General features: G+C 57.6%; 1 protein-coding gene across 4 annotated transcripts; it reads right to left on the bottom strand.

The window, feature by feature from the left end:
• Window positions 1-1,889: 1,889 nt before the first annotated feature.
• Window positions 1,890-25,138, bottom strand: SSC5D (scavenger receptor cysteine rich family member with 5 domains). 4 transcript variants are annotated; one of them, XM_079117798.1, is made up of 14 exons: window positions 24,332-25,138; window positions 23,845-23,871; window positions 23,259-23,567; window positions 22,872-22,985; window positions 22,557-22,667; window positions 21,882-22,190; window positions 20,989-21,306; window positions 20,262-20,438; window positions 16,797-17,114; window positions 14,674-15,270; window positions 14,281-14,595; window positions 13,912-14,079; window positions 6,490-6,654; window positions 1,890-3,359 (listed from the first exon to the last, which is right to left on the bottom strand). In XM_079117798.1, exons 1-14 carry the CDS (start codon window positions 24,606-24,608, stop codon window positions 1,987-1,989), a joined length of 4,578 nt encoding a protein of 1,525 aa, XP_078973924.1. In that variant the 5' UTR covers window positions 24,609-25,138; the 3' UTR covers window positions 1,890-1,986. The 4 variants fall into 4 exon arrangements, with proteins under 4 accessions (XP_078973924.1, XP_078973927.1, XP_078973926.1 ...); XM_079117801.1 differs by lacking the exon at window positions 14,281-14,595; XM_079117800.1 differs by lacking the exon at window positions 21,882-22,190.
• Window positions 25,139-25,254: the final 116 nt, after the last annotated feature.

Genomic DNA, 25,254 nt, shown 5'->3' with positions numbered 1-25,254 from the left:
GCCCTCTATGGCACTACAGGACAAAATCAAAGCAGGGGAGCCCCATCACACTATTCTGGGGTTGAGTCCTGGATCTGCTGTGCTTCCTTAACCAAGAGGCCTGCCCTCTCTGATCCTCAGAGTGCTTTCTGAAATGGGGATCAACATTCTTCCCTTGCAGGATTATGGTGACAACTGTATTATACTGAGTCCAAATGGTGTCAGACAGAGAAGCACCATGAGGCACGACTGGAATCTCTAGTTAAGTGTGCACGTACTATGTGCCAAGTGCTATTCTACACATACTAACACCTCATCCGCAGAGCAGGTGAGGCAGGCACTCTTACTAAGTCACTCTTACTTTTTTACAGAGGAGAAAACTGAGGCTTGGGTAAGGGAACAAAACTGGAGTTCCACAGGTGGGGGGCAGTGAGGCTGGGACTGGCACCCGGGCTGGCCCACAACACAGTCTCACAAGCGGGCCCAGGAGACAAGGCTGGGTGCCGGTCACAGCTCCAGCCACGAGCACGATGTGACCTGTCTGTGCCCAGCACTCGGGTCTGTAAGGCCAGGCGAGGATGACCGCTCCCCCGTGTGAGCCCTAGGGCCAGCTCTTCCCAGACCCTCCCAGAAACGCTCCTCACAGCCCACTCCCCATCCAACCCAGGGGCACGTGTGCCCGCCACGCTCCCGGTGTGGAACCCGGAGCAGTCCCTGCAGGCTCCCCCTCCTCCCCTCCTCAGCACTGCCCACCACCGTGAAGTGGCACCACACAGGCGAGCCTTCAAGACGCACGTGGGTGCCGCCAAGCACTCGTCCCCGATGGTGAATCAGCACCTTCAAGAGGGGCACCAGGCCCTGCTCTCCAGCTGGGCGCACTGTGAGCAGGACAGCGTCTCCTGTCTCCAAGGAAGGTGTCACCACCACCTCACACCACGTGACCACCCACATGACCATCGGCACCATTATATTTCGTATCATACTTTATACATATTTTACATATTGTAGCAATCATATCACCATCTCACCACCCCCACCACCTCACCACCACCACCTCCATCACCACCAGCTCACCACAGCCACCTCCACCACCACCACCTCACCACCACATCACCACAGCCACCTCCATCACCACCACCTCCATCACCACCACCTCCACCACCTCACCACCACCTGATCCATCACCACCACCTCACCACAGCCACCTCCACCACCACCTCCACCACCACCTCCATCACCACCACCTCCACCACCACATCACCACCACCTCACCACAGCCACCTCCACCACCACCTCCACCACCACCTCCATCACCACCTCCATCACCACCACCTCCACCACCACATCACCACCACCTCACCACAGCCACCTCCACCACCACCTCCACCACCACCTCCATCACCACCTCCATCACCACCACCTCCACCACCACATCACCACCACCTCACCACAGCCACCTCCACCACCACCTCCACCACCACCTCCACCACCACCTCCATCACCACCTCCATCACCACCTCCATCACCACCACCTCCATCACATCACCATCACCACCACCCCCATCCTCACCACCATCCATCAACGCCATGACCACCACCACATCCCATCATCATAACTACCATCACTGTCGTCACCATCATCATCACCGTTATTGCCCTCGGGCTCATCAGTCACCATCACTATCACCTTCATTTCACCATCCGCAGCACCAGCACCTCTGTCACCACTGCTGCCATCTTACTATCAGCACCATCACATCGGCTCCATAATCCCCACGTTGCGCGATGCCTCTGGTCCTCACCAGCCCAGATCTGTCGTGGGAGTCTGTCTCTGCAGAGTCCCATAGTCCCCCAGAACATTGGTCACACCTTGGTCTTTTTTTTTTTTTTTTTTTTTTTTTTGGTGCTGGGGATCGAACCCACGGCCTGTGTCACACCTTGCTTTTAATTAGAGACTTTGGTTTTCTTTTGTTTGAAAGTATCTAGCTCCCCAAATCTTGGAGAGGGCTACACATCTCCCCTCAGAGGTCTTTCCTCCTCCTCTGGGGTGGTGGGGGTGGTGGGCACAGGCGTGCTGGGGAGCCGGGCCACCTCTGCCAGACTCTTTACAGCCTCACCCAGCCGCCCCAGTCCCTGAGCGGCCTCTACCAGCCGGGCCAATCCCAGCCCCAGGACTTGGTGCTCCTGACGGTCTCGTTCCAGGACCTGGGTCAGCCTCTGCAGCTGGCCAGCCACATCCCTCACAGCACCCACCAGCTCCACCAAGGCAGGAGGCTCACAAGCCATGACCCTCACAGGAGGCACTGGGGATACACACTGCTCCAGGGAACCCGGGATCTGGCCAGGGGCTGGCCCCGGGGGGAGGGGGTCAGGGGGAGGTTGATCCAAGGGGTGAGCCACCGAAGGCAGGTGGAGGTCAGGAGTCACAGTGGGGTCAGAGGCTGAGTGTGGGGCGTGGGCAGGTGGAGGCGTTAGTCTGGGGGTCTGGTCTCTGGGTGGCTGGAAGTCCTCAGTGGACAGTGGGCCCACGTTTGGCACTGGAGAGGTCCTTGAGGGGCTGGACCCTGAGGCTGGGGAGGGGTCTAGGCTCAGTACCTGGAATGTGGGGGCTTGAGGGGTCCCTACTACAGTCAAATGGGGGTGCAAGCTGGGTTTGACCTTTGGTGCTAGAGTGGGAGAGGGAAGTTCCGTCCCCAGGGAGGTTGCGAGGGTCTTGGCAGTGACACCTGGAGTTGAAGTGGGGCCTGGGGTCCCACTGGGGAGGATGGTGGCAGTAGGCTGAGCTGTGGCAGGGTCAGGGGTCACGGTGAGCTCAGGGGTCGTAGTAGGGTGAGGCACTGTGGTGGGGTGAAGGGAGGTGATGGAGTCAGTGGTGGTGCGAGGGGTCCTGTTGGGGTGAGAGGTCGTGGTGGCGCCAGGGGTCGTGATGGGGTGTGTGGGGGCAGTGGGGCAAGGGCTTGTGGAGGGGTCTGGGGATCCAGAAGGCTCTGGGGCTGTTTGGGGGTAAGAAGCTGTCTCCAGGTCTGGGGTGGTGTCAGACACTGGGGTCAGCTCTGAGGGCGCAGTGGGGTCAGAGGCCAGCTCTCCGGGTGACGTGGACGACTGAGTGGAGGAGAGCGCCCGGGCCCCAGCCGGACCCGAACTGGAGTCGGCAGTGGACAGAGCGAGGTCGGGCGCGGTCCAGGCGGGCCCGGCCTGGGTGGGTGGAGAAGTGTAGGCGGGGTCGGTGGTCGCTTCCCTCGTCGAGGCCGAGTCCGGGATGGGCGGCGGGCTCGATGACCCTGGCGCAAGGGAGGGCGAGGAGGACGGGGTGGAGGCCGCTGTCCTGTCTGCCGTGGGTAGCAAAGGTCGGCGCTCGGGCCACGGCTTCCTCGGGGCACCTGGAGGGCGAGGGAGGGGGACAGAGGTCCGCCTGAGGTCAGCCTGCCCGCCCGCCCTGGCACCGCTCCGACCAACAGGAGGGCTTGCAGCGCGCGACGTCAGGGGTCGCCGGCAGACTTCGCCCGGCCCTAGTGCCCCTCCTTCTCCTCCTCCGCGGCTCCAGACGCCACCTGGCGTCCCCTGTCCTCTGTCTGAGGCAGGAAGGTCCGCGGATGCGCTGGACAGAGTCGGGGATGCGGAAGGCGCTGGGGCTGCGGGAGGGCGCTGGGGCTGCGGAGGGCGCTGGGCTGCGGGAGGGCGCTGGGGCTGCGGAGGGCGCTGGAGGGCGCTGGGATGCGTGAGGGCGCTAGGGCTGCGGGAGGGCGCTGGGCTGCGGGAGGGCGCTGGGGCTGCGGAGGGCGCTGGGCTGCGGGAGGGCGCTGGGGCTGCGGAGGGCGCTGGGGCTGCGGAGGGCGCTGGAGGGCGCTGGGCTGCGGGAGGGCGCTGGGGCTGCGAAGGGCGCTGGGGCTGCGTGAGGGCGTTAGGGCTGCGGGAGGGTGCTGGGGCTGCGGAGGGCGCTGGGCTGCGGGAGGGCGCTGGGGCTGCGAAGGGCGCTGGGGCTGCGTGAGGGCGTTAGGGCTGCGGGAGGGTGCTGGGGCTGCGGGAGGGCGCTGGGGCTGCGAAGGGCGCTGGGGCTGCGTGAGGGCGTTAGGGCTGCGGAGGGCGCTGGGGCTGCGGGAGGGCGCTGGGCTGCGTGAGGGCGCTAGGGCTGCGGGAGGGCGCTGGGGCTGCGGGAGGGCGCTGGGCTTAGGCATAGAGGCAGGGCCGAGGGGCGTGGGTGCGTTGGGATACAGGAGCACCTGGGGTGTAGGGTTGTGTGACGCAGGGAAGCAGGCTAGAAGTGAGCGGCTGCGGAAGAGGTAGTCTTAGCAATCAAGATGAGTACATTAAGGCAATATTTTAAACAGAATGTAGAAAATCCACAATGGGCTAAATAACAAAATTTTAAGTAAGGACAGGATCTAGTAGGGCTGGGTTAAGAGGAGTGGAGTGAGGTGGGTAGGATCCAGTCTTTAGTTAAAATTCTGGCATTTACTTCGTCATTTTTTTGCATTAATTTTGATTTTTAAAAATATTGTAATAGGATGGTATTACCTCTATTACTGTGATTTTCACACCCCTTACAGTTTATGCCCATGGAGTGAGGAGCTGGGCTGCTCCCTGGCCTGGCTCCCCCTCAGTGAGATGTTATCTCCTTTTCGCTGATGGGAGCAGAGTGGGCAGAGCAAAAGGAACTTGCCCAGGCCACTAACACAATGGGCAGGTTGCAGGGCAGGACTGGAGCCCAGGCTGTTTGCACCCCAAGTCTAGGTTTTAGATCTCGCCTTCTTGGTGAGGAGGCTGTTCCTCCAGCTGAGTGTCAGAATTTGGTGGTCACTGGCCACTCATGGCTGCCGAGCACTTGAAACCATCAGTGTGAATGAGGACCGGGTGTTCAAAACACTGCCTCGCTTAAATTCAAACAGCCGCCTGTGCTGAACTGCAGCACAGAACAGCACAGCTCTGGAGACCCCCTCTGGGTCCTGGGGTCCAAGGTGCATACCCTCCCGTGTCCTCTGCGGCAGCCTCCAGAAGCAGAGACCCAAAGGGTTTGGCCTCTGCCAGGCTGTCTCCTCCCTGCTGGGTGACGGTGGGCAAGTTCCCTAACGGTTTTAATCTTAGTTTGTTCCCCACCCATAAACCAGAGGTGATCAAATCCCAGCTGAGCAGTCACGGGGACCCAGGGGGACCGTGGCTGCAGGAGGCACAGCACAATGCCCAGCAGGGAAGCTGTGTCATGGATGCCTGCCTCCAATTCCGTAGGGCACACGTGGGCGATAGGAGGCCTGACAGAATGATCCACATGAGGTGCTCCCAACATGCACTGCTCCATAATGCTAAATGTTTTTAGTCATTATTTCAAGTATATGTATGTAGCTAGATATTGCAGTCTCAGATCCCAAGGGCAGTGGTAGGATTTAGCTTCCCGAAGCCCAGGTGCAGAGTGCTAAGCTAATCTCACTCCTCAGCAGAAAGCCATCAACAGAGGCTGAAATGCCAGCCTGTTTGATTTTAATTGGAACCCTCTTTGCCACCAATCTCTATCCCCCTCACCTTCTCCCTTAGGCACTTCCACTAATGCATTTGACATATGACCTTAACACGCATGTGCCCTTTTATAGTGTTTCCTAAGTGTATGTGTATTTTTGTTTTTGTGCTTTTAACTTCTGCAAAAAACCATTCAGCTGCAATGTTCTCTTTCTGATTTTGGCTTTGGTGTTGTGCGAGAATGCACAGCTGCTCAGCCCAGCATGCATCTACTCACTGTCATAGCTGTGGCATGGCATTCCGCTGTGGGCCCCACGGTCTCTCTTACCCATCTGCCCTCTCCTCCAACGCCCTGATAATCAGTGACTCCCAAGGAACATCCTCTTATATGTCCCCCTGTAAGCCTGGACAAGAATTCCTCCGTGATAGGTATCTGGGAGCAGGGCTGCTGGGTCACAAGCCATAATCACTTAATTCTGCTCAACACATCAAGACTGTTTCTGTCACGTGGCTGCTCCCCGCGGGTGGCGTCTCTCATCCTCACCCGCGCTTGGAGTCATCCACATTCTATTTTTTCTGAGCTTGTCACTGTTTGAATCTGCACTGATCCCTTGCGCGTGAGCATTTCTACCTGAGCTCAGCCACGGCTTCCCTCTCTGAGTCACGTGCTTGTCTCTTTGCTAGCTTTTTTGGGATTTCCTGTCCCTCTCCTGTTTGCCACAGTGACTTGCAGAGCGCAGGCTAGTCTCTCGCCTCAGCTCTGTTGATGTTTTGGGCTGCAGGACGGTTCTGGTTGGGGAAAGTTCTGTGCTTAACACCACCGTAGCTCCACCCATGAGGGCTGGCCTGTTGACTCCCTGCTCCAGAATATCTTGAGACATTACCAAATGCACCTCGTGGGATGGCTCCGGGGCGCCACTGTCTGGATAGTGGCCTTGGCGTCAGGATGTACTTCTGTTGGGTCTTCCTGGGGCAAGAGCTGCGTTCCCAGTGGGGAGTCTGGAGCCTGTCTCTACCCTCCAGCCCACACTGCCCAGGCTCTCCCCCAGCCACATGCCTCACCTCTGTCCCCAGAGGACCCTGGAGCTGGAGAGGGCTGTCCTGGGCTCTTGGTGGTGCCAGTGGTTAGAGTGGGTCCCGGTGTGGCTGAAGCAGGGGTCCCCTTGACCGGGCCCCTTCTGGAAGACATGTCCCGTGCACGGGAAGGCTTGTCACCATCCTGGTCACCTGGAGAGACAGGAGGAAGGTTGAGTCTGACCTTGCTTTGTGCCCCAACTGGCCAGCCCAATGGAGCCAGCATCAGGCCCCAGACAGACCCATCACTCAGACTGCTCCCCAATCCCACAGCCATCTTGGCAACCAGCTGGCACACTCTTGGCTACCAAAAACAGAACCTGTGACAAAGACAGCTCATGGAACAAGGGCCTTGTCATTTCAATTCCCTGTGGTTCCTGACCTTGCCTACTCTTCTTTTCCTTGGGGAAAACCCAGTATCTTCATTCATGAGCTGCCTGGAAACCTTTCTACACTATGTTTCCTAGATTTTTTGGCTGAATACACTTGGATAGCCTGTAGAACAACTTTGTATAAAAAATTTATATAAATATATTATCAACATAAAACTTTATTTACGGGACAATAGAAAGATAATTCAGTCTTCTAGCTTTGTTGATCAAAAAGCTTGTTTTAATATCCCCTTTCTTTTTTTATATATTTTTCAGATGCTGATGGACCTTTATTATTTATATGTGGTGCTGAGAATTGAGCCCAGTGCCTCACACGCTAGGCAAGCGCTCTACCACTGAGCGACGACCCCAGCTCCCTCCACATCCTCTTCTTGAGATGGAATTCGCACACTGCAGTTTGCTGACTGAAGGTGGTACAATCCGGTGGTTCTTAGTAGCTTCATGAGGTTGTATAACTACCATCACAATAAAAATTAAGAACAGTTTTTCATCCCCAGCACCAGAAAGGAGCAGGATTTTCATCACCCCAACAAAGAAGTCCCTGCCCATTACTCTAACCATATCCCAGACTAACTTTCCTGAGACCTTGTCCCCAGCTCTGACCTTGCAGCCCTCCTCACACCACAGAGACCTGCCGGGTCCCTCCGGGCTTCCACTTTTCCGTGAGTCCCACTCCTGCTGCAGGAAGGCCGCAGGCCTCGTCTTCCACAGGCACTGCCCGCCCGTCTCCAGCACCCCCCCCCCAGTGCCCTGCTCACTGGATCCCTAACCTGCAGGTCTCTGCACCTAGACTTTTCACGCCTCCGAGTCTTTGCCCAAGCTGTTGCCCCCACTTTCTATGAGGGAACCTGCAAGGCCCTCTCCCTCCACACTCAGAACCAGGCAGAAGGGCAGTGTCTGAGACCCCCGACACCATGGTCCCTGTGATCTCTGAGGCGAGCTGCCCACCCGCAGAAGCCCCTGTTCTACTACCACTGATGCACCATGTGCCTAAAGAGCAGGGCCACTTCCACCCTGGTGCCAGCATCACGGTTGCCCAGCAGTGTCTTCAGATGATTAACCATTTTTTTTTTCCTTTCTGGCACTGGGATAGAACTCGGGGCCTCATGCATGCTAGGTAAGCACGCTACCACCCGTTACAATTCCCTTTATAAATTTTATTTTGAGACATGTTCTGGCTAAGTTGCCTAGGCTGGCCTCGAACTTGTGATCCTCCTGCCTCAGCCTCCTGAGTCACTGGGATTACAGCCACTACATCTGGCTCCATGCTTAATTAAATACATTTCTCATCCTTATTAAATACCTTAAGGGGATAACTCTGAAATCCCACAGGAAGGCACACTCACTAGGAAACTTTAAAACCCACTAGCAGTGCTACTGATTTAAGAAATGATGAAAGAGAAAGAAGGAAAACGGTCCACTCTCAGTGAACTACTGAAGATTTTCCAAGAGCCTAGACTTTCAGAAGACTCAACTAGGAACAAAATCGAAGCTGACTTCCTGCTAGAATATCCCCACCAATTGCAGACATACCCGGTGTACCCAGCACACACTGAGATGTTGCCACATGCTCACAGTCCATATGTGTGTGGTTGAATTTCTTCACTAAAATATGCTTCTTTAATTTTTTTTTTAAAGAAGGAACAGGGCATAGTTACAGCCCAGGTGAGCCCCAGCCACATCCCTCCCTTCTCCAGAGGGGGCCACAGGTGAAACGTGTCGCTCACTCTCAGGCACGTATGCACAGCTGCCTCCAGGTCCATGAGCCCCCAACGCATGCTGCTTCTGCGGGCCTCTGCTTCCTGTGACGTGTGGTGTTGCGTGGATGTGCAGAAGTGCTGTGCCTGGCTTCTAGAGCATTGTTTTCATTCAACCTCATGTTGACTATGACTGCCCCCTCTGTCCCTGCCTAGCTGGGTGAGCAAGTAACTTCTCTGTGACCCAGTGTCCTCATCTGTAAAATGGGTATCCTCAGGGCGTCCACTTTAAGGGGTCACAGGGCTGGGCACGTGATTTGCTATTCTTCATATTAAAGTAACGTGACTCAGGCTCTTTCTTTCTAAACCTGTGTAGTATTCCACGCTGAACATACAACAGTGATCTGTCTGCAGGGCACGGCTGCCTACAGGACTGCTAAGAGGAGTTGCACACGTGGCCTTGGGTTTGGCACTGACACGGAGTCACTTGTGGCAGCAGGTGTGTGTCCCAGGTGGGTGCAGAGCCTCACTCCCACCTTAACCCCATATTGGTACTGTCAGAGAGTTTAATTTTTGCTGCTTTTGTGGGGAGTGGGTGACTGGGAAGCTTCTGATTGCCACAGACCACCCAGTTAAAGCTCAGAGAATTTGAGAAATATTTCCAGAGTAACACAGCATCAGGCTTCAGACCCAGGTGTCTCCCCCATTCTAAACGGAGCCTCTTCCCTCCAGGTACAGACCCCCCAGGTCTCACCCCATTCCTGGGGTGTCTAGGATTTAGCTCAAAGGCCTCTCCACCTCCTCCCTGGACAAGGTCGCCCCCCACTCCAAGCCCCCTGGATTCTTCAGGACCAATTCTGTCCTTCCCAGTTTCCACCGTGTGGAGTAAACTCCTGAGTTTTACCTAAGCTCTGCCTTCTGCTGTTCTGACCTCTGTACCTCAATTTCCTTATCTGTAAAATAGGGCCGCAGACAGTACTTCTCTCCTAAGGTTGCACAGGGGAAAGGAATCAAACCAGGAGATACTCCTGGACTGCGTGATACACCCAGCGCAGCTGTTCTTGTCATGATGATCTAACACCTAAACTTAACCGTGGGTCTCATCTTGGATCCTCTTCTCTCTGCATGACCCCCACGGCAACAGCCCCCGCAAAACCTCAAACCTCATCCCGCCTTCTCAGCGGGCGTGGCAGGCGCTCCCTCACACAGCTACCCACCGCCTGGCCGCTTCCGTTCCCTGATCTAAATTCCGCCCGCAGCCCAGATGCTCCCCGGAACTGCAGGACCTCAACACTGATGTCCCTGACACCCCGCCCCTGCCCCCCAGGGCTTCCCGATGGTGCAGGTGGACCCCGCCCCTGCCCCACAGGGCTTCCTGACACAGTGCAGGTGGACCCCGGCCCCACCTCCGTCGCCTGCCCCCGCCCCTGCCCCCCAGGGCTTCCTGACACAGTGCAGGTGGACCCCGGCCCCACCTCCGTCGCCTGCCCCCGCCCCTGCCCCCCAGGGCTTCCTGACACAGTGCAGGTGGACCCCGGCCCCACCTCCGTCGCCTGCCCCCGCCCCTGCCCCCCAGGGCTTCCCGATGGTGCAGGTGGACCCCGGCCCCACCTCCGTCGCCTGCCCCCGCCCCTGCCCCCCAGGGCTTCCCGATGGTGCAGGTGGACCCGGCCCCACCTCCGTCGCCTGCCCCCGCCCCTGCCCCCCAGGGCTTCCCGATGGTGCAGGTGGACCCCGGCCCCACCTCCGTCGCCTGCCCCCGCCCCTGCCCCCCAGGGCTTCCCGATGGTGCAGGTGGACCCGGCCCACCTCCGTCGCCTGCCCCCGCCCCTGCCCCCCAGGGCTTCCCGATGGTGCAGGTGGACCCGGCCCACCTCGGTCGCCTGCCCCCGCCCCTGCCCCCCAGGGCTTCCCGATGGTGCAGGTGGACCCGACCCCACCTCGGTCGCCTGCCCCCGCCCCTGCCCCCCAGGGCTTCCCGATGGTGCAGGTGGACCCGGCCCCACCTCCGTCGCCTGCCCCCGCCCCTGCCCCCCAGGGCTTCCCGATGGTGCAGGTGGACCCCGGCCCCACCTCCGTCGCCTGCCCCCGCCCCTGCCCCCCAGGGCTTCCCGATGGTGCAGGTGGACCGGGCCCACCTCGGTCGCCTGCCCCCGCCCCATCAGCTTGAAGACATCCACATCTCCCTCCCTGACGCTGCCGGGATCACCGCCACCCCCTGCCTGGGCCTCCCAGGCTCCCCGCGTCCTTCCTTGCCCCACAGTCCCTTCCTCGTCTCGTCGCTGACGTCATGCCCCTCTGCCAACACGCCAGCACCACCGGCCTGGTGAAGGTCCCTCCAGTCAGCTCAGAGTGCTGCCACCTCAGGGCCTCTTCAGCTGCAGATCCGCACAGCTTTCTCCCTCTCCTCCTCAAAATCTCTATGCAAATGGCACCTTCGTTGGTGTCTCCTGACTGCCCTGTTTCAAAGCACACCCTCAGCACCCCTCCCACCTCTGCTGTTTCTCACTGCGGTGTTCCCAGGGGTTGGTCCACATGCCTGGCACACAGCTGGCCTCTGACATGAACTGATGACTGTGCCTCCAAAGCCATCAGCCAGGAAGCTTCAGGAAACGTTGCTGTGAGGAACCGGAAAGTGGAACTCCAACTGCCCTAAGCCTCCAGTGCCACCTCCCGTGCACCCCCCAGGCTTACGTGCACCCGTTCAATCATTAATTCAAGAACGAAGTAAAACGTCTCTCCTGAGTTCCAAGCACCATCCTAGACAGAACCATGGTAGACAAAATAATGTTCCCCACCTCCAAAAATATCATCCCCTCATCTACAAGATCTGTGAATATGGCAAAAGGGATTTTGCTAGTTGATTAAAGATCCAGACCTCAAGATGGGAGATTATACTGGGCCCAAATTAATCATACAAATCCTTAAAATCAGGGAACTGGGGCTGGGGTTGTGGTTCAGTGGTAGAGTGCTTGCCTAGCATGTGGGAGGCACTGGATTTGATTCTCAGCACCGCATATAAATAAATGAATAAAATAAAGCTCTATCAACATCCAAAAAATATTTAAAAATCAGGGAACCCTTGAAGTATAGTGACAAAAGACGTGAAGACAGAGAAAGGCTCAGAGAGAGCAACACTACTGACTTTGAAGATGGAGGAAGGCTCAGGAGCCAAGGAGTGCAGGAGGCTTCCAGAAGTTGGAAACAGCAGAGAAGACTGTTTCCTTTGGTGTTTCCAGGGGGGAGTAGCCCTGCAGACATTCTGATCTTAGCCCAGTGAGACCCATGCCTGACTGCTGACCTACAAAACTGCAAGAAAATACGTTCCTGTTGTTTTAAGTTGGCAGCAATAGAGATGGCTACAGATCCTTTATAGAGTTTAAAATCTAGCTGAGATTGGCAGCATCCATGCAAATATCTAGCGATGCAAATTTCTCCCCTCTAGTCTTTGCCCCTCTGATGATTCCCTTCCTGCTCTCTTCTGCTGGAGAAATAATGCCATCACCTCTGTGAGGTCTTCCTTGATTTTTCTACTAAAAACAACCACTTCATCCCTGGGCTACTACACCTGCTGTTCATTTTCAGTAAATAATAACCGTCGCTTTATGGTTTGAAGCAATTTCACACATTTTGCTCTTTGGATTGGGACCTGTTGTCTCCCATCTAGTTCTGATTCCCATGGAGCCTAGATTGGAAGCTGGTGGGGAAGACGGACTCCAGAACTCCAGCTTTTAACTAAGCAGCATAGACCCCGATCCAATCCAATGAGCAAAAATGTGTCAAGTTGTTTAAAACCGATTCCCATCATGGCTTCTGAGTTACAGATTATATTTCTGAGCCTTTCTTCTCCCCATCTGAAACATGGGGGTAGCAACAGGCCTTATGCCACCTGGTTGCCGGAATCGTGCCCAGTTCCTACCGCCAGAGGACGAAACGGGGGCCCCAAAGAGAGGTCATTTTTGCATTGCTACTGAAGATACGAACCCAGGCCTCCCATTTCTCCCACGCCCAACCCCACCTCGCGCTCGCTCTCAAGTTTCTTATTAGATTTGCACTCGAGGCTAGATTTCCCTCGCGCACTTGGTAGTTCTGCGTTTACTTGTGCTGCGGGAGACCGCCTCCGCAGGGTAGGTGCCAGCAGGCGGCCACCTCCGCCACGAGGGGGCGCTGCAGGACAGGGAGGCCGCGCCGGGTTGCAGGGGACAGGGCGACGGAACCCTGGCCACATCTGAAGGAGCAGCAGCACACCTGGGAGCTCCAGATCCCGGCTCGGGAAGCGGGACGGGGAGCCCTACTCCCGCTTTGACTCCCCCACCGAGCCACGGAGCCCCCAGGGCCGGGTCCCTCCCCTTCTCCCTCTCTCTGTGGGGTGGCTGGAGGGCTCCACACACCTCCGGCGCTTCATCCCGCCTCCATCGCCGTGGCAATGGGCCACCCAGCCAATCAGGACGGGCAGCGCCCCGTGACGTCACGAGGCGCCTGGAACGCCTGCCCACCGGCCCCGCGCGCATGCGTGCTGAGCGCCGGGGAAAGGCGGGAAAGAACGCCAGTGGCCTGACGCCTCGGAGGAGTAACCTGGGCCACCTGGGCGGTAAGCCGGCGGGGCGGGACGTTACAGCGCGCCGGGGAGTGGGCGGAGGAGGCCCGAGGGAGGCAGCAGAGCGAGAAGACGTGCTTGGAGAAACCAGAGCGGAGAGGGACGGCTGGAGGCCGCGCCCAGCCTCGGCGGTGAGAGGCGCAACGGTGGCGGAGGGAGACACGACGCGGTGCCCCAGGCGCTGACGCCCGGCGAGAGCGCGAAGCGAGAGGAGGAGAAAGACACCTGGGCGACGCGAGGCCCCGAGGGGGAACCGCGAGGTGGAGGGACATGGGTGCCAAATGGGCCGAGGGGAGGAACTGAGCAGGCGGCCCTCGGGCCTGGGGGCGCGCGGGCGACGGCGCCCCACTCCGGCCGCAGCCCGCAGAGTGGAGTGCGAGAACAGGTAAGGTTCTGCTTCCTGGGGACGAGGATGGGCGACGGGGTGCCCCGGGCCGAGGGGCCTGGGGATTCCCACGGAGGCCCTGGTGCGACTATGAGGACCGTGGGCTCAGGACTTGCTGTGCAGCTGTGACCTCAGAGCCTCAGGGTGTCTCCTCTGGTCGGCTCTGGAGGAGGGCTACCACTGAGTGCAAGGAGGAAGTGCATTTACGGGCTCTGGATCAAGAGGAGCCTGTCCAGAGCCCAGAGGCCTAGGTCAGCTCACTTAGATCCTTCTGGAACCCCTTAGGGAAGGGAACAGAGATTTCCAGAGGCCCCTTGGCCACCCTGCCAAACCTCTCACCTGTGTCTGGAAGTCGTTGTGTTGCTGGAAGGGGAACCCCTGGGCGCCTGGTGGTGCCCCAGGAAAGCGTGTGTTCAGAGCCTGCTGCGGTAGTAGTCCCTTTGGCCAGCTCCTCTCCCGAAGTGGGGTCCCAGGTCCAGGGAGGATAATCATCATCGTCTGTATAGCCTTGGGAGAAATTGGGTAGTGGTTGATGCAGTTCCCTATCTCAGATGTCCTTGCACTGCTTCCTCCTCTTTTGGAATTTCCTGGAGCAACCATTTGGTGCCCCAACTCTGACCCCTCTGATCCAGTTCTTTTGATTGCACCCTGGTGCAGTCACCCTGCACCCCATTCCCTCCTCTGCCTCCCCTGGGAGACTGTACCTACCAGTGCAGGTAAGCCCCACATCTTCTTCATGGTCACAGTTGTGATTCCCCCATGTACGTGAGGGGCAGTCACTTAGTGAACTCTCTGTCCCTTTACAGCCCATGTCATCCAACCAGATGGGCCCCTTCCCGGGGCCATAGTGAGTTTTGCCTACTCGGGGCCGGACCTTTCCACAACCCAGTTCCCAGCAGGCCACAGTGGCATCCCTCAGGTCCCAGTTGTCATCACAGACTGTCCCCCAGCGTCCAGCATGCCATACTTCTAGCCGGCCAGCACACCTGTTGGGCCCATCAGCCAAACGAACCCGAAAGGGGCCTGTGGGTAGAAGGCCCTAGGGTTAGAAGGCAGGGGGCAGCCCACCTGTGCTCCCCACTCCTTCCTTCCACCACTCACCTGATTCCCCAAGGCTGCTAGCAGTGGGGGAGGGGACTGAGTCTTTGGATGGCTCTGGAGATCCTTCTGGGATCTCAGCAGATGTCTCCAGGGAGACCTGAGGGCTTTGCTTGACAGTGGCCTCAGAGGTAATTTCTCTGGGGCTTTGTGTGGACAGCATTGCCACAGTCTTTGGGGTCCATTCCCAGGGTGCCTGAGGAGTCAGCTCAGCAGTGGTGTGTGAAGTCAGTCTGTGGGGAGCCTCAGAGATCAGCCTTTTTGGCTCAGAGGTTCGTTTTTTGGAGGCCTCAGTAGTCAGGATTGTGGTCTTGGAGGTTGGTTCTGAGGGGCTTGGGGTGCTCAGGTCCCTGGAGGGTTTAGTGGTTGACATCCCAGGAGGTTGAGTGGTTGGTCTCTTTGTATTTTTGGTCACCCACTTCTTAGTACTCTTGGGCATTTTCCCTGAGGCCTTCGTGGTTTTCTCGAGCACACTGGAGGTCAGACTTACAGAGGGTTTGGTAACCAGCTCTCCTGGGAGCCAGACATCCTGATCTCTCCCCATCCCAGGGAGCCAGCTCCAACTGAAAGGGTCTGAGATGGTGTCCAGGCCAGGGGTCCCTGGAAGGCAGGTGGGAAGGAAGAAGAAGATAGAGACCATGACAATTTGTTCAGGCCCCTCCTCTAGCTGGTCACCAAGTTCTCGTTCGTTCATTCCTTTGTTCATCCATCCCACAGTATGTACTGAGAAGCTCCTAAAAGCCACACACTATCAGACCCTGGGGATACTGTGGTGAGCCAAACCCAACACCAGCTCCTGCTTTCTTGGCATTTACAGTCTGGATGTGAGGAACCTCTCTGCCCCCCTCATTCCTGTCCCCACCTCTCCACCTCCTCAGCCTCTGCTTTGAATCAGGGCATAACTTCCTGGGCCTTCAGATGGTTTTCTCTACCTCCCTGGCAATTCTTACCAACCACCAGAGTGGCATCAGCTCTGACAGACCACTCACTGGCTTCAAGTTCTGTGGCTCCATGGCACTCAGGAAGAGAGTAGAGGGAAGGGCTGAGTGTCAGTGGAGTGGACTCCATCTTTTGGACATTACTACTCATCTTACATCTCTCTTGATAGCACATGTATACAGTCAGGAATTAACTGCCTGAAGAAAGGCTTGCCTTTTGCTCCTGGCTATTGGGGATGACTACTAAACCCTTGAATTATCTTCCTGATAAGAGTTTCTTGGTGTGATGGGGGACTTGGGCCATGCTAGAGAGTGTGCTAACAAAGTGATTTGTGGCCAGCCATGTGAGCAAGACCAAGCCCTACAAAACCAGGATACCAGAGCTCAGAGCAGTATCTTTGGTTGGTGGTCTTTCCTGTGTGTTGCCACATATCACGGCACAGAGTTCAGCCTGTCTCCAAGGCCTACCCTGTGCACCTCTTCTCTTGGCTGATTTAAATCTGTGTCCTTTCACCGTGATGAGCCGTCACCCTGAGTACAAGCCTCTGATTTCCGCAATTCCTACTGAAGTACTGGAGCTAAGGGTGACCTTAGGGACCTCCCAAAGTATGTGTCACATGGGCTTGCAGTGATTTGTTGGTGCATCTCTTGCCCTCTATGAGCTGCGAGCTTCTCAAAGGCCAGGACTGTGTTTGTTCCATTCTGGGGACCCAGCACCTAGCTCAGCATCTAGCACTTGAGTTGAAACTTCAGTGAATGTGGGCGAATGAGCACAACTGCTCTGCCTGGGTTGATTTGAAGCTGCCCTCACTTTGGCTTCTGTCCACCCCTCCGTGCTTCCATGCCCACTTCCTTTTACCTGAGGATAAAGCTCCTTTCTTTGGGGGGAGGGGTTCTCTGATTTCTGGAATGAAGAAGAGGAAGACACTCCGTGGGTGGGAGTCCCAACCACTTGGTTTGCTATGACTTCCAGCACATTACTTAACCTCTCCATGCTCAGCTTCTTCCTCAGTAAAATGGGCACAACATCCCTGGCCTAAACTCATACAGTTGGAACATGGCCACATGTATGAAAAGACTCAGTACGGGGCTGAGCCGGGGAAGCGCTGGGTCAGTGTCAGTGCCAAGGTGAGTTTCCATTCCCCTCCTGGAAGCCTCCTCGAGTGTGGGTGGCTGTGGCATCCTTACCTGTGCAGGTGACCCCGACATCCTCATTGTGAGCGCAGTTGTGCTTCCCCCAGGGAGCAGCAGGGCAGTCAGACAGTGAAGCCTCTGTCCCCACACAGCTGACATCGTCTAGCCAGATGGGGCCTGCGCCCCAGCCAAAGCGTCCTGCAGCAGGGTCTGGCTGCCGAGGCCCCCCGCAGCCCAGCTCTCGGCAGACCACAGCTGAGTCCCGTGTGTCCCAGCTGTCATCACACACTGTCCCCCAGCGCCCATCATGCCACACCTCCAGTCGGCCTGAGCACCTGCTGGGCCCAGCCACCAGGCGCAGCCCAGGTGACCCTGGGGTAGAAGAAATGCAAAGAATTAGAGCCAGTCCTCCAACTTCATCCACCTTTGCCTCCACATGAGTATCCCCTTGTTCACCCGTCCTTCCTTCCAAACAGGTGGTAGTCATGGAGGCAACGCTCTTCTGCATTGGCCACCGACAGTCAGGCACAGTTGGGTGGCCTCTCAGAAAACTAAATGTAGAATTGACCTGAAGGTCCTTCAGTGTGTGAATGGGTAAACAAAAAGGGGTATTGGTCTTGGCAGTCATTTCATGGATACAGCCCCAAAGCACAGACAATAAAAACAAAAATAAGTGAGACTTCATCAAACTAAAAAGTTTCTGTACAACAAGGGAAATAATCAACAGAGTGCAAAGACAGCCTATAGGACGGAGGAAACATTGGCAAACCGTCTGTCTCACAGGAGTTAGTCTCCAAAATGTGAGGACCTCCTAACAAGTCAAGGAAAAAATCCAGTAACCTTACGTAAAAGAGGCTAAGGACTTGAATAGACATTTCTCCAAAGACAATAAATATGAAAAAGAGTTTATCACTAGCCATAAAGGAAATGAAAATTGAAAGTGAAATGAGTCATCACCTTACACCTGTTAGGATGGTTATTACCAAAAGACAAAGGGCAGCAAATGTTGGTGAGGATGTAGGGAAACTGGAACCAGCCAGGCGGCACACACAACTTGGAAGACTGAGAAGAGGATCTCAAGTTCAAGGCCAGACTCTGAACTCAGTGAGATTGAAAAAAATAAAAGGTTGGGGATACACCTTAGTAGTAAAGCACCCCACAAAACAAATTGGAACCTTTGTACCCTTTGGTGGGAATGCAACATAGTAGTGCAACTACTATGGAAAACAGTATGAACGTTCCTGAAAAATTAAAAATAGAACTATATTGGCCAAATTATATTGTTATGTTGCCTCCATGTATGGATATGTAGCAATGAATGTCACTGTCATGTACAACTACAATGCACCAATAGAAATATGGAAAATAAATAAAAATAGAACTACCATATGATCTAGCAATCGTACTTCTGAATATATATTCCCCAAAATTGAAATAAGTATCTCAAAGAGATATTAGCAATCTTATGTTCAATACAGCACTGTTCACGATAAATGAGCTATGGAAATATCCTAAGTGCCCATCAACTGATGAATGGGAAAATAAAATGTGGCTCGTCACTAAAACAATACCATTCAGCCTTTAAAAAGAAGGAAATGCTCTCATTTTTGACAATGTGGATAAACCTTGACACCGTATATGTGAGATAAACCAGCCACAGACAAGCAAATGCTATGTGATTCTACTTATGCGAGGTCCCTTGAGAAGCAGAATTCATGGAGATGGAAAGCTGAAAGGTGGCTGCCAGTGACTGGGTAGTGGGAAGGGGGCCTTCGTTTGGGATGAGGAAGTGCAGACATGGATGGTGGTGGTAGTCAATAACAGCATGAACAGCGGATGCCAGCCAGCTGTACTCTTCGGAATGGTCAGGAGCTTGGTCTTGTTAGGTGGACAGTGAGGCATCCCTTACCAGTGGGGTACTTCTGAGAGGCGTACCATCAGGCAGTCTCACCACTGCGCAGTGTCCTTACACAAACTGAAATGGCCACAACTTCACTAAGTGATACGATCTTACGGGGCCACTGCTGTATGTTGGGGTCTGCTGTTGGCCAAAATGTCATTGTGTGATATGTGACTGCATATTACCAGAAGTCAAAAAGAACACGGGCTCTGAGGGCCTTGGCTCTTCCACTTTCCCGCTGTGCTGCCTGTTGGCAATGTGGGCTAGGCCAGCTGGAAGTGTCCCGTGAGCGGCTGCAGCACTGCCTGGATCGAGACACGGGGAGCTCACAGTAGCCTCCATGAGTGTGAGCCAGTGAGTGCTCAGTAAAGTCGGCTTTTATCACTCAGAAGAAGGGACGAGGCCTCTGGCGATTCTGCCTACAGGGACAGCCAGTCGCCACCGAGCCAGCCTTTCCAGCCTTGAGACAGCCCTATCAGTCATGCCTTTTTATTTTCTGTATTTGAAGCTTGTGTGACACGAACTTAGAGGCTGCTTTTACTGAAAACACTGACTTCACTTGAGCCTGCAGATGCCCAATAGTGAACTAAAGGGATGAAAAACCCTTGGAGTCTCTCCCTGCATTTTGTACCTGTCTCGTTTTCTCTGCGTCACCTTGGATTCCAGGAATAACAGGTCTGATCAAAAGACATCTTTTGATGAATCAAAACTACCTCTCAGGCAATAGCCACTTTCTTACCCTTCTGACAAGTCCCACCTGCCCTGAGACTGTGATTACCCTGATCACAGGTCCGTGGTCAGCCTGACAGAGGCTGCTTGATTGCATACTTGTGACCCATGTAGTTGATAAAATTTGGAAGCCCAGGTCAGCACCCCCCAAGGACAGGGCTAAAGACACTGGTCCCCTTGTCTTCCCAGTATAGCTATAGTGATTAAACCTCCTCGCCTGCTTTCCTCCATTACTTTTTCTGTTTGATTTTTTAGGGTGAATGGCTAGATTTGATTTGTTGGGATCCAGTCACTGAATCACCTGTTTCTTCCCACAGAATCCACAGCACAGTCTGCTGCCCACATTCCTGCTTGCCCCTAACAGGTCCTGGTGCCCGCCCTGTGGCCCTGCATGGCCCGGAGTGCCTGCTACCCTTGAAAACTCAGTAACAAATTCTTGTGGCCACCGTCTCCTGATCTGTGGACCTCACATACCTTAGTATAATAGAGCTTACATCTTAAAACAGCAGCCATCATTGGTCCAGTCCTTTCAGGACCTACGGGACCCAGGACACAGACAAAACCATTTACCCTATTTTCCAAGAACCAGAGGCGCGAAATTCCTGAGCAGGACTGTTACTTAGAGCTAGCCAAAGGGGCTTGTGACAATCCACAGCCACACCATGTGGCATGAGAAGTCAGGAGCTTGGCATACTGAGCTCTCAGGCCACATCCTCTCTATCCAGAGACAGTTGCAGCAGGCAGAGCCCTTGTTCAAACATGATCATGGATTTCAGGATGTGTCATAGCATCGAACCAAACCCTGGTCCTTCTGAGCAGGCAGGCCCAGCTCTGCTCCACCTTTTTGCAAGAGGGCCCCCATTGGACTCTTCAGGCAGGAAGGGACTCACCAGCTTCTGGCCCAGGCTCCCAAGGGGCAGTTGGAGAGGCTGGAGGGGGTGAACCACCTGCTGTCCCTAGGGTCTGGCCCATCATGGTGGAAAGTGGGCTGGTCGCTGCCTCCCTGGGTGCTGAGCTGTTGCTGTCCACAGCAGGGGCCGTGGGGGAGACGTAGCCAAGGGGCATGCCTGAGGCAGAAGGAAGCCATTACCACTACTCCTGCCCCGCTTCCACTGAGCCTCCACAGACATCCCCACCCCAGCCTTCAACATCCCTGCCTGGGGAGAGGTGTGGGTGAAAGTAAGGGAACCGCAGGGCAGGAAGTGGAGACGGCTTAGGGGTGATGAGGGAAGGTGCCCCATGAGAGGGGAGATGCTTCTGCCTAAGGCAAGGAGGCGCACTGATGACTGCCGGGGTGAGACCCAGCCTCTGCACTGCTGACATTTGGGGCTGGAGTGTGCTGCATTATAGCATGTTGAGCAGTGTCCTGAGCCTCTGTCCGCTAGGCACCAGTAGCACCGCTTCCAGTTGTGACTATCAAAAATGTCTCCAGACACGGCCCAGTGCCGCCTAGGGGAGCAAAATGACCCCCAGTGGAAAGCCTTGCTGTGGAATGAGGTTAAGAGGATTGGGGGAAGTGGGAGATTTGGGCAGAGCGACTGAAGGGGGACAGCTGCACCCCAGATCCACCACGCCCAGTGCCCTGCCCGCCCCGTGGCCCCACCCATGCCCCCTCACCATCACACACAGCCCCAGCATCCTCCCGATGGTGGCAGTCATGCTGGCCCCAGGGTCTCGCTGGGCAGAATCGTAAGGCCGTCTCGTTTCCCCGACATCGAAGATCATCCAAGATGATGGGGCCAGCCCCCTCTCCAAAGAAGGCACCCCCTGGGGCGGCCAGCGCCCCGCCGCAGCCCAGCTCCCTGCAGGCCACAGCAGCATCTCGAAGGTCCCAGGCGTCATCACACACCGACCCCCATCGCCCACCATGCCAGACCTCCAGGCGGCCAGCACAGCCATGGGGGCCGTCAGCCAGGCGCAGCCGGGGGGCGGGTCCTGGGTAGCAGGAAGGGAGGTCAGGGAGACAGGAAGCTAGGGTGGACGAGGGGGCACGGAGCTCTGATGGGAAACGAGGGGGCAGGGGAGGGCAAGAGGAAGGCAGAAGGGAGGGCAGGAGGGCAGCCCCGTGCGCCTCGCCCCAGTTCCGTCACAGGTCCCAAAGGGGAGTGGCCTCCAGAACACAGCTGGACGCCATGTTGGGTGGGGGTAAGGCGGGAGGTAGGGCTCACCTGCTGCTACCCGCCCTGCCTGTCTCTCCAGGCCTGGTCACCGTCCTCCCTCCCACCTGCCCGCCTCAGCCTCCTGGTTGCCCAGAGAAGAGGAGCCCACCATGGCAGGGGCAGGAGGCTCCCTGCACTCCAGGGCCCTGCTGGGTGGTGAGACAGGCGTTCCGAGCCAGGACCTGCCCCTTAGCCACCCTCCATTTCCCCGGGAGAGTGGCCGCGAGTGCAGAGGATGGGGAGGTGGAGGGACAGACCTGGGGCCAGGCTCTCGGCAGCTCCTGGAAGCAGGCAGAAGGAGCTGGGGGCTGAGGAAGGTGGGGATGGGGGACAGCCCCAGCCCCCGCGTACCAGTGCAGACCAGCCCGGCGTCCTCACTGTGGTCACAGTTGCTCCGACCCCAGGGGCTTCGGGGACAGTCCCGGAGGGCCTGCTCTCCTCCTCCACACCCCACATCGTCCATCCACACGGGCCCCGCACCAGGCCCAAATCTGGAACCCCCAGGAGCAGCCAGCGCCCCCCCGCAGCCCAGCTCCCGGCAGGCCACAGCAGCGTCCCGAAGGTCCCATCCATCGTCACACACGGTGCCCCAGCGCCCGCCGTGCCAGACCTCCAGGCGGCCGGCACAGCCGTGGGGGCCTGAGACCAGGCGCAGTCGCTCTGGGTAGGGACAGACCAGGAGGGAGGGGGACAGTGAGGGGTTCGTCTGACTGCAGCCTGAGGAAGCAGATCCAGCCCCCTCCGCCTCTTCACCTGGGAAACTGCAGCCCAGAAAAGGTGGAGGCCTGAGACCTGCCTGCCAGCAAGCCCGTGCAGGACAGAGCCGCAGCACAGGCTGCGGCCGACCCCGGTCTCCCAACAGGGGAGGGGTCAGGAAGAAAAGGGGAGAGCAGACCTGACTGAACGCAAGAGTGGGTGCAGGGAAAGCTGGGATCCTTGCAGGGCCATGAGCCGAGGCCGGAGGGTCCTCAGCCTAGCCTGGTCTCAGCATCCAGGTGTGGGGTGGGACGTCTGCAGGGAGCTCACCTGGACGTGCGGCTCCAGTCAGCAGAGGAGCCCGGGTGGACTTGGCCGGCTTGGGTGGCCGGAGGCTTTTCTTCCGGGGGCCATTCTGGAGGGTCCCCGCTGGGCGGGGGACTAGGAGAGGACACAGGATGACAGGAGCTGAGACCCCCTCCTTCTTGCCCCCCGGAGGCCAGAGCTCCCTTCCTGAGGGCCTCAAGGGATGGCATGCTCTTGGGTTGTGCCGGGGACACTAGCAACACTTCCCTCCCGTGGCTGACGCAGGGGCAGGAGCTCAGGGCAGGTGTGCACAGCCTCAGCCTCAGCCTCGGGGCTCACCCTGAGTCACAGGGGGGTCCTCAGAGCCAGGGCTCAGCTCCCCAGACAGCCCCAGCCATGGACCCCCTTCTGGGGGTGATGCTGAGTCGTCCCTGGAGGTCGCCACTCGCTGGCCTAGAGGAGAAGACGGAAGCTATGAAGGGGTGAGGAAGCAGAGGGTCATTGCCCCATGGGACAGGGCAGGGTCTGGCAGCCTGGGTGTCCTGGGGCTCAGAAGTGATTATCAGCTGGGGGTTCCAGAGGGAAGGAGACATCTGACTTTAGGGAGGCGGGGGTTGGGTGTCTGCAAGGCTGCTGGACAGCTCAGACCTGTGGGAACGCAGGACTCAGGGCCCCTGGGCCACCTCCAAAAAAGCTGCCCCAGAAGGAGGGGAGCGGTCCCCTCACCTGCACAGACGATGCCGGCATCCTCCTCATGAGAACAGATGTGGGCCTTCCAGCCCCGGTGGGGGCAGAGGCCCAGCTGCCCCTCACTGCCCCGGCAGGCCAGCTCGCTGAGCCACACAGGCCCTGCGCCCTCCCCAAAGAAGGCGCCCCCGGGGGCGGCCAGCGCCCCCCCGCAGCCCAGCTCCCGGCAGGCCACAGCAGCGTCCCGAAGGTCCCATCCATCGTCACACACGGTGCCCCAGCGCCCGCTGTGCCAGACCTCCAGGCGGCCGGCACAGCCGTGGGGACCATCAGCCAGGCGCAGCCGCTCTGAGGGGCAGAGGGAAGGCTGGCTGTGACTCCTGTCGGGGACGCCGCCAAGGCGGGGACTGCCTCATAGGGTCCACCAGCAGACCAGCTACGTGGCTGGTGGGCTCTGCTCGTGGATTCCTGGGTACTCAGGGACATCTGAGGTGCTGATCCCTGTGGCATGTCCGTCAGAGTGCTGTGGGGGTGGCCAGGGACCCAGAAGGAGAGTGAGGCAGACAGGGAGGCTTCTTGCCGGGTGAGGCCAGAGGCCAGACGGGAGGAGAGTTGGGACACTTACCAACAGCCTGGATCCCCACTAGTGCTGCTGCAAGGGAGGTTGGACAGGGCAGAGTGAGGGGCAGGCCCCGGGGGTCTTCCCCAGCTTACACACACTGAGACACACACTCAGTCTTCTCGTACTCAGGACCAGAAACCCTGCTGCTGGGAAGTGGACCCGGGCAGAGGCTGGGACAGGTCAAGAGGTCCCTGCGGTGGGGGGCCCAGATGCCTGGTTCCTGAAGTCAGGGCTGGGACCAGGTTGAAGGGTGGGGTGATCCCCACCAGGTCAGAGCCAGGGGCACGCAGGGGCAGGTCCCTCGGGTTGCTGAGAGGGTGGGACAGGGCATGGAAGGCTGGTGCCCTGAAGGATTAGGCAGCCAGATGTCAGGGTGACCCAGAACACCAGGGTCTGGGCTCTGGAAGTCTGAGTCCCTAAACTGGATGAGCTAAGGGGTCAGAGGTGGGGGCCCAGGCCCTCGAGTCCCCCAGGAGAATAGGTCACTCACCAAGGAGACAGGCCAAGACCTTCATGTTGGCAGAGTCCAGGGCAGGGGACGGGTGAAGGGGAAGAGGGCAGGGGGGAGGAGGGCAGGCGTGGGAGGGAGGGACGCGCCTGCGAGGCTCCCTGGACCCGCAGAGGAGTAGGCCAGGCTGGAGGCTTTGCCAGGAGAGAGGCTGCAGGGAGGCGGCAGGGGACAGGAGGGGGAGGGGGCTGGCCCAGCTGAGGCGTGGGGAGAAGGGGGAGGCGGCGGGAGGGAAGCGTCCAACTGCAAACACCCACATAGAGGAGGCCAGGCAGGCTCGCCAGCTGCCCCTGTGCTCTGAGATGCTGAGGGGATGGCAGGCTCAGGGAAGGGAGACAGCAAGGGAGCGGGCACACCCTGCTGCCTCCTCTCTTGTCCAGGCAGGGAAGTGTTGCTGTGAGTGGGCAGATCTGGGGCGCTCCTGCAGCAGCAAGAGGGCTTGCAGCCAGACACCAGAAGGGACTTTCTGGATTAGGAAAAGAAACTGAGAAAGCCCTCTCTTCCTTTGACAGCCTCCCCACTGGTGGACCTGATATGAAGCCCTCAGGCCCCATCTGAGGAAGGAAAGGCTGAACTTCAGAGCCCCCAGAAGAACGGCTGGGGATGGGAAGACCCAAGCCAAGGCTTGAGGAGGGGGAGGGAGTTTCTCACGCGCGCGCACACGCACTTGCACACACACACACACACACACATGCGCGCGCGCACACACTCCCCACCAGGCAGCTGCAAGGGGAAAAATGTGGTAATGGGGAGCGTGACTCAGAAGCCTGGCAGGGCTGCTGCCTGAGCTCACTGCCCCCTCCCCCAGCCCAGCACCCCACCACTCCACCAACAATTAATGGCGTGGGGAGAGGAGGAGCCAGACAGGGGTGAGCGGTCCGAGGCCGGCTGGAAAAGGCATCAGG

Source organism: Sciurus vulgaris (genome assembly GCF_902686455.1).
Source record: "Sciurus vulgaris genome assembly, chromosome: 17".
NCBI classification, from domain to species: domain Eukaryota; kingdom Metazoa; phylum Chordata; class Mammalia; order Rodentia; family Sciuridae; genus Sciurus; species Sciurus vulgaris.
This window is presented reverse-complemented; position numbering and strand designations above follow the sequence as displayed.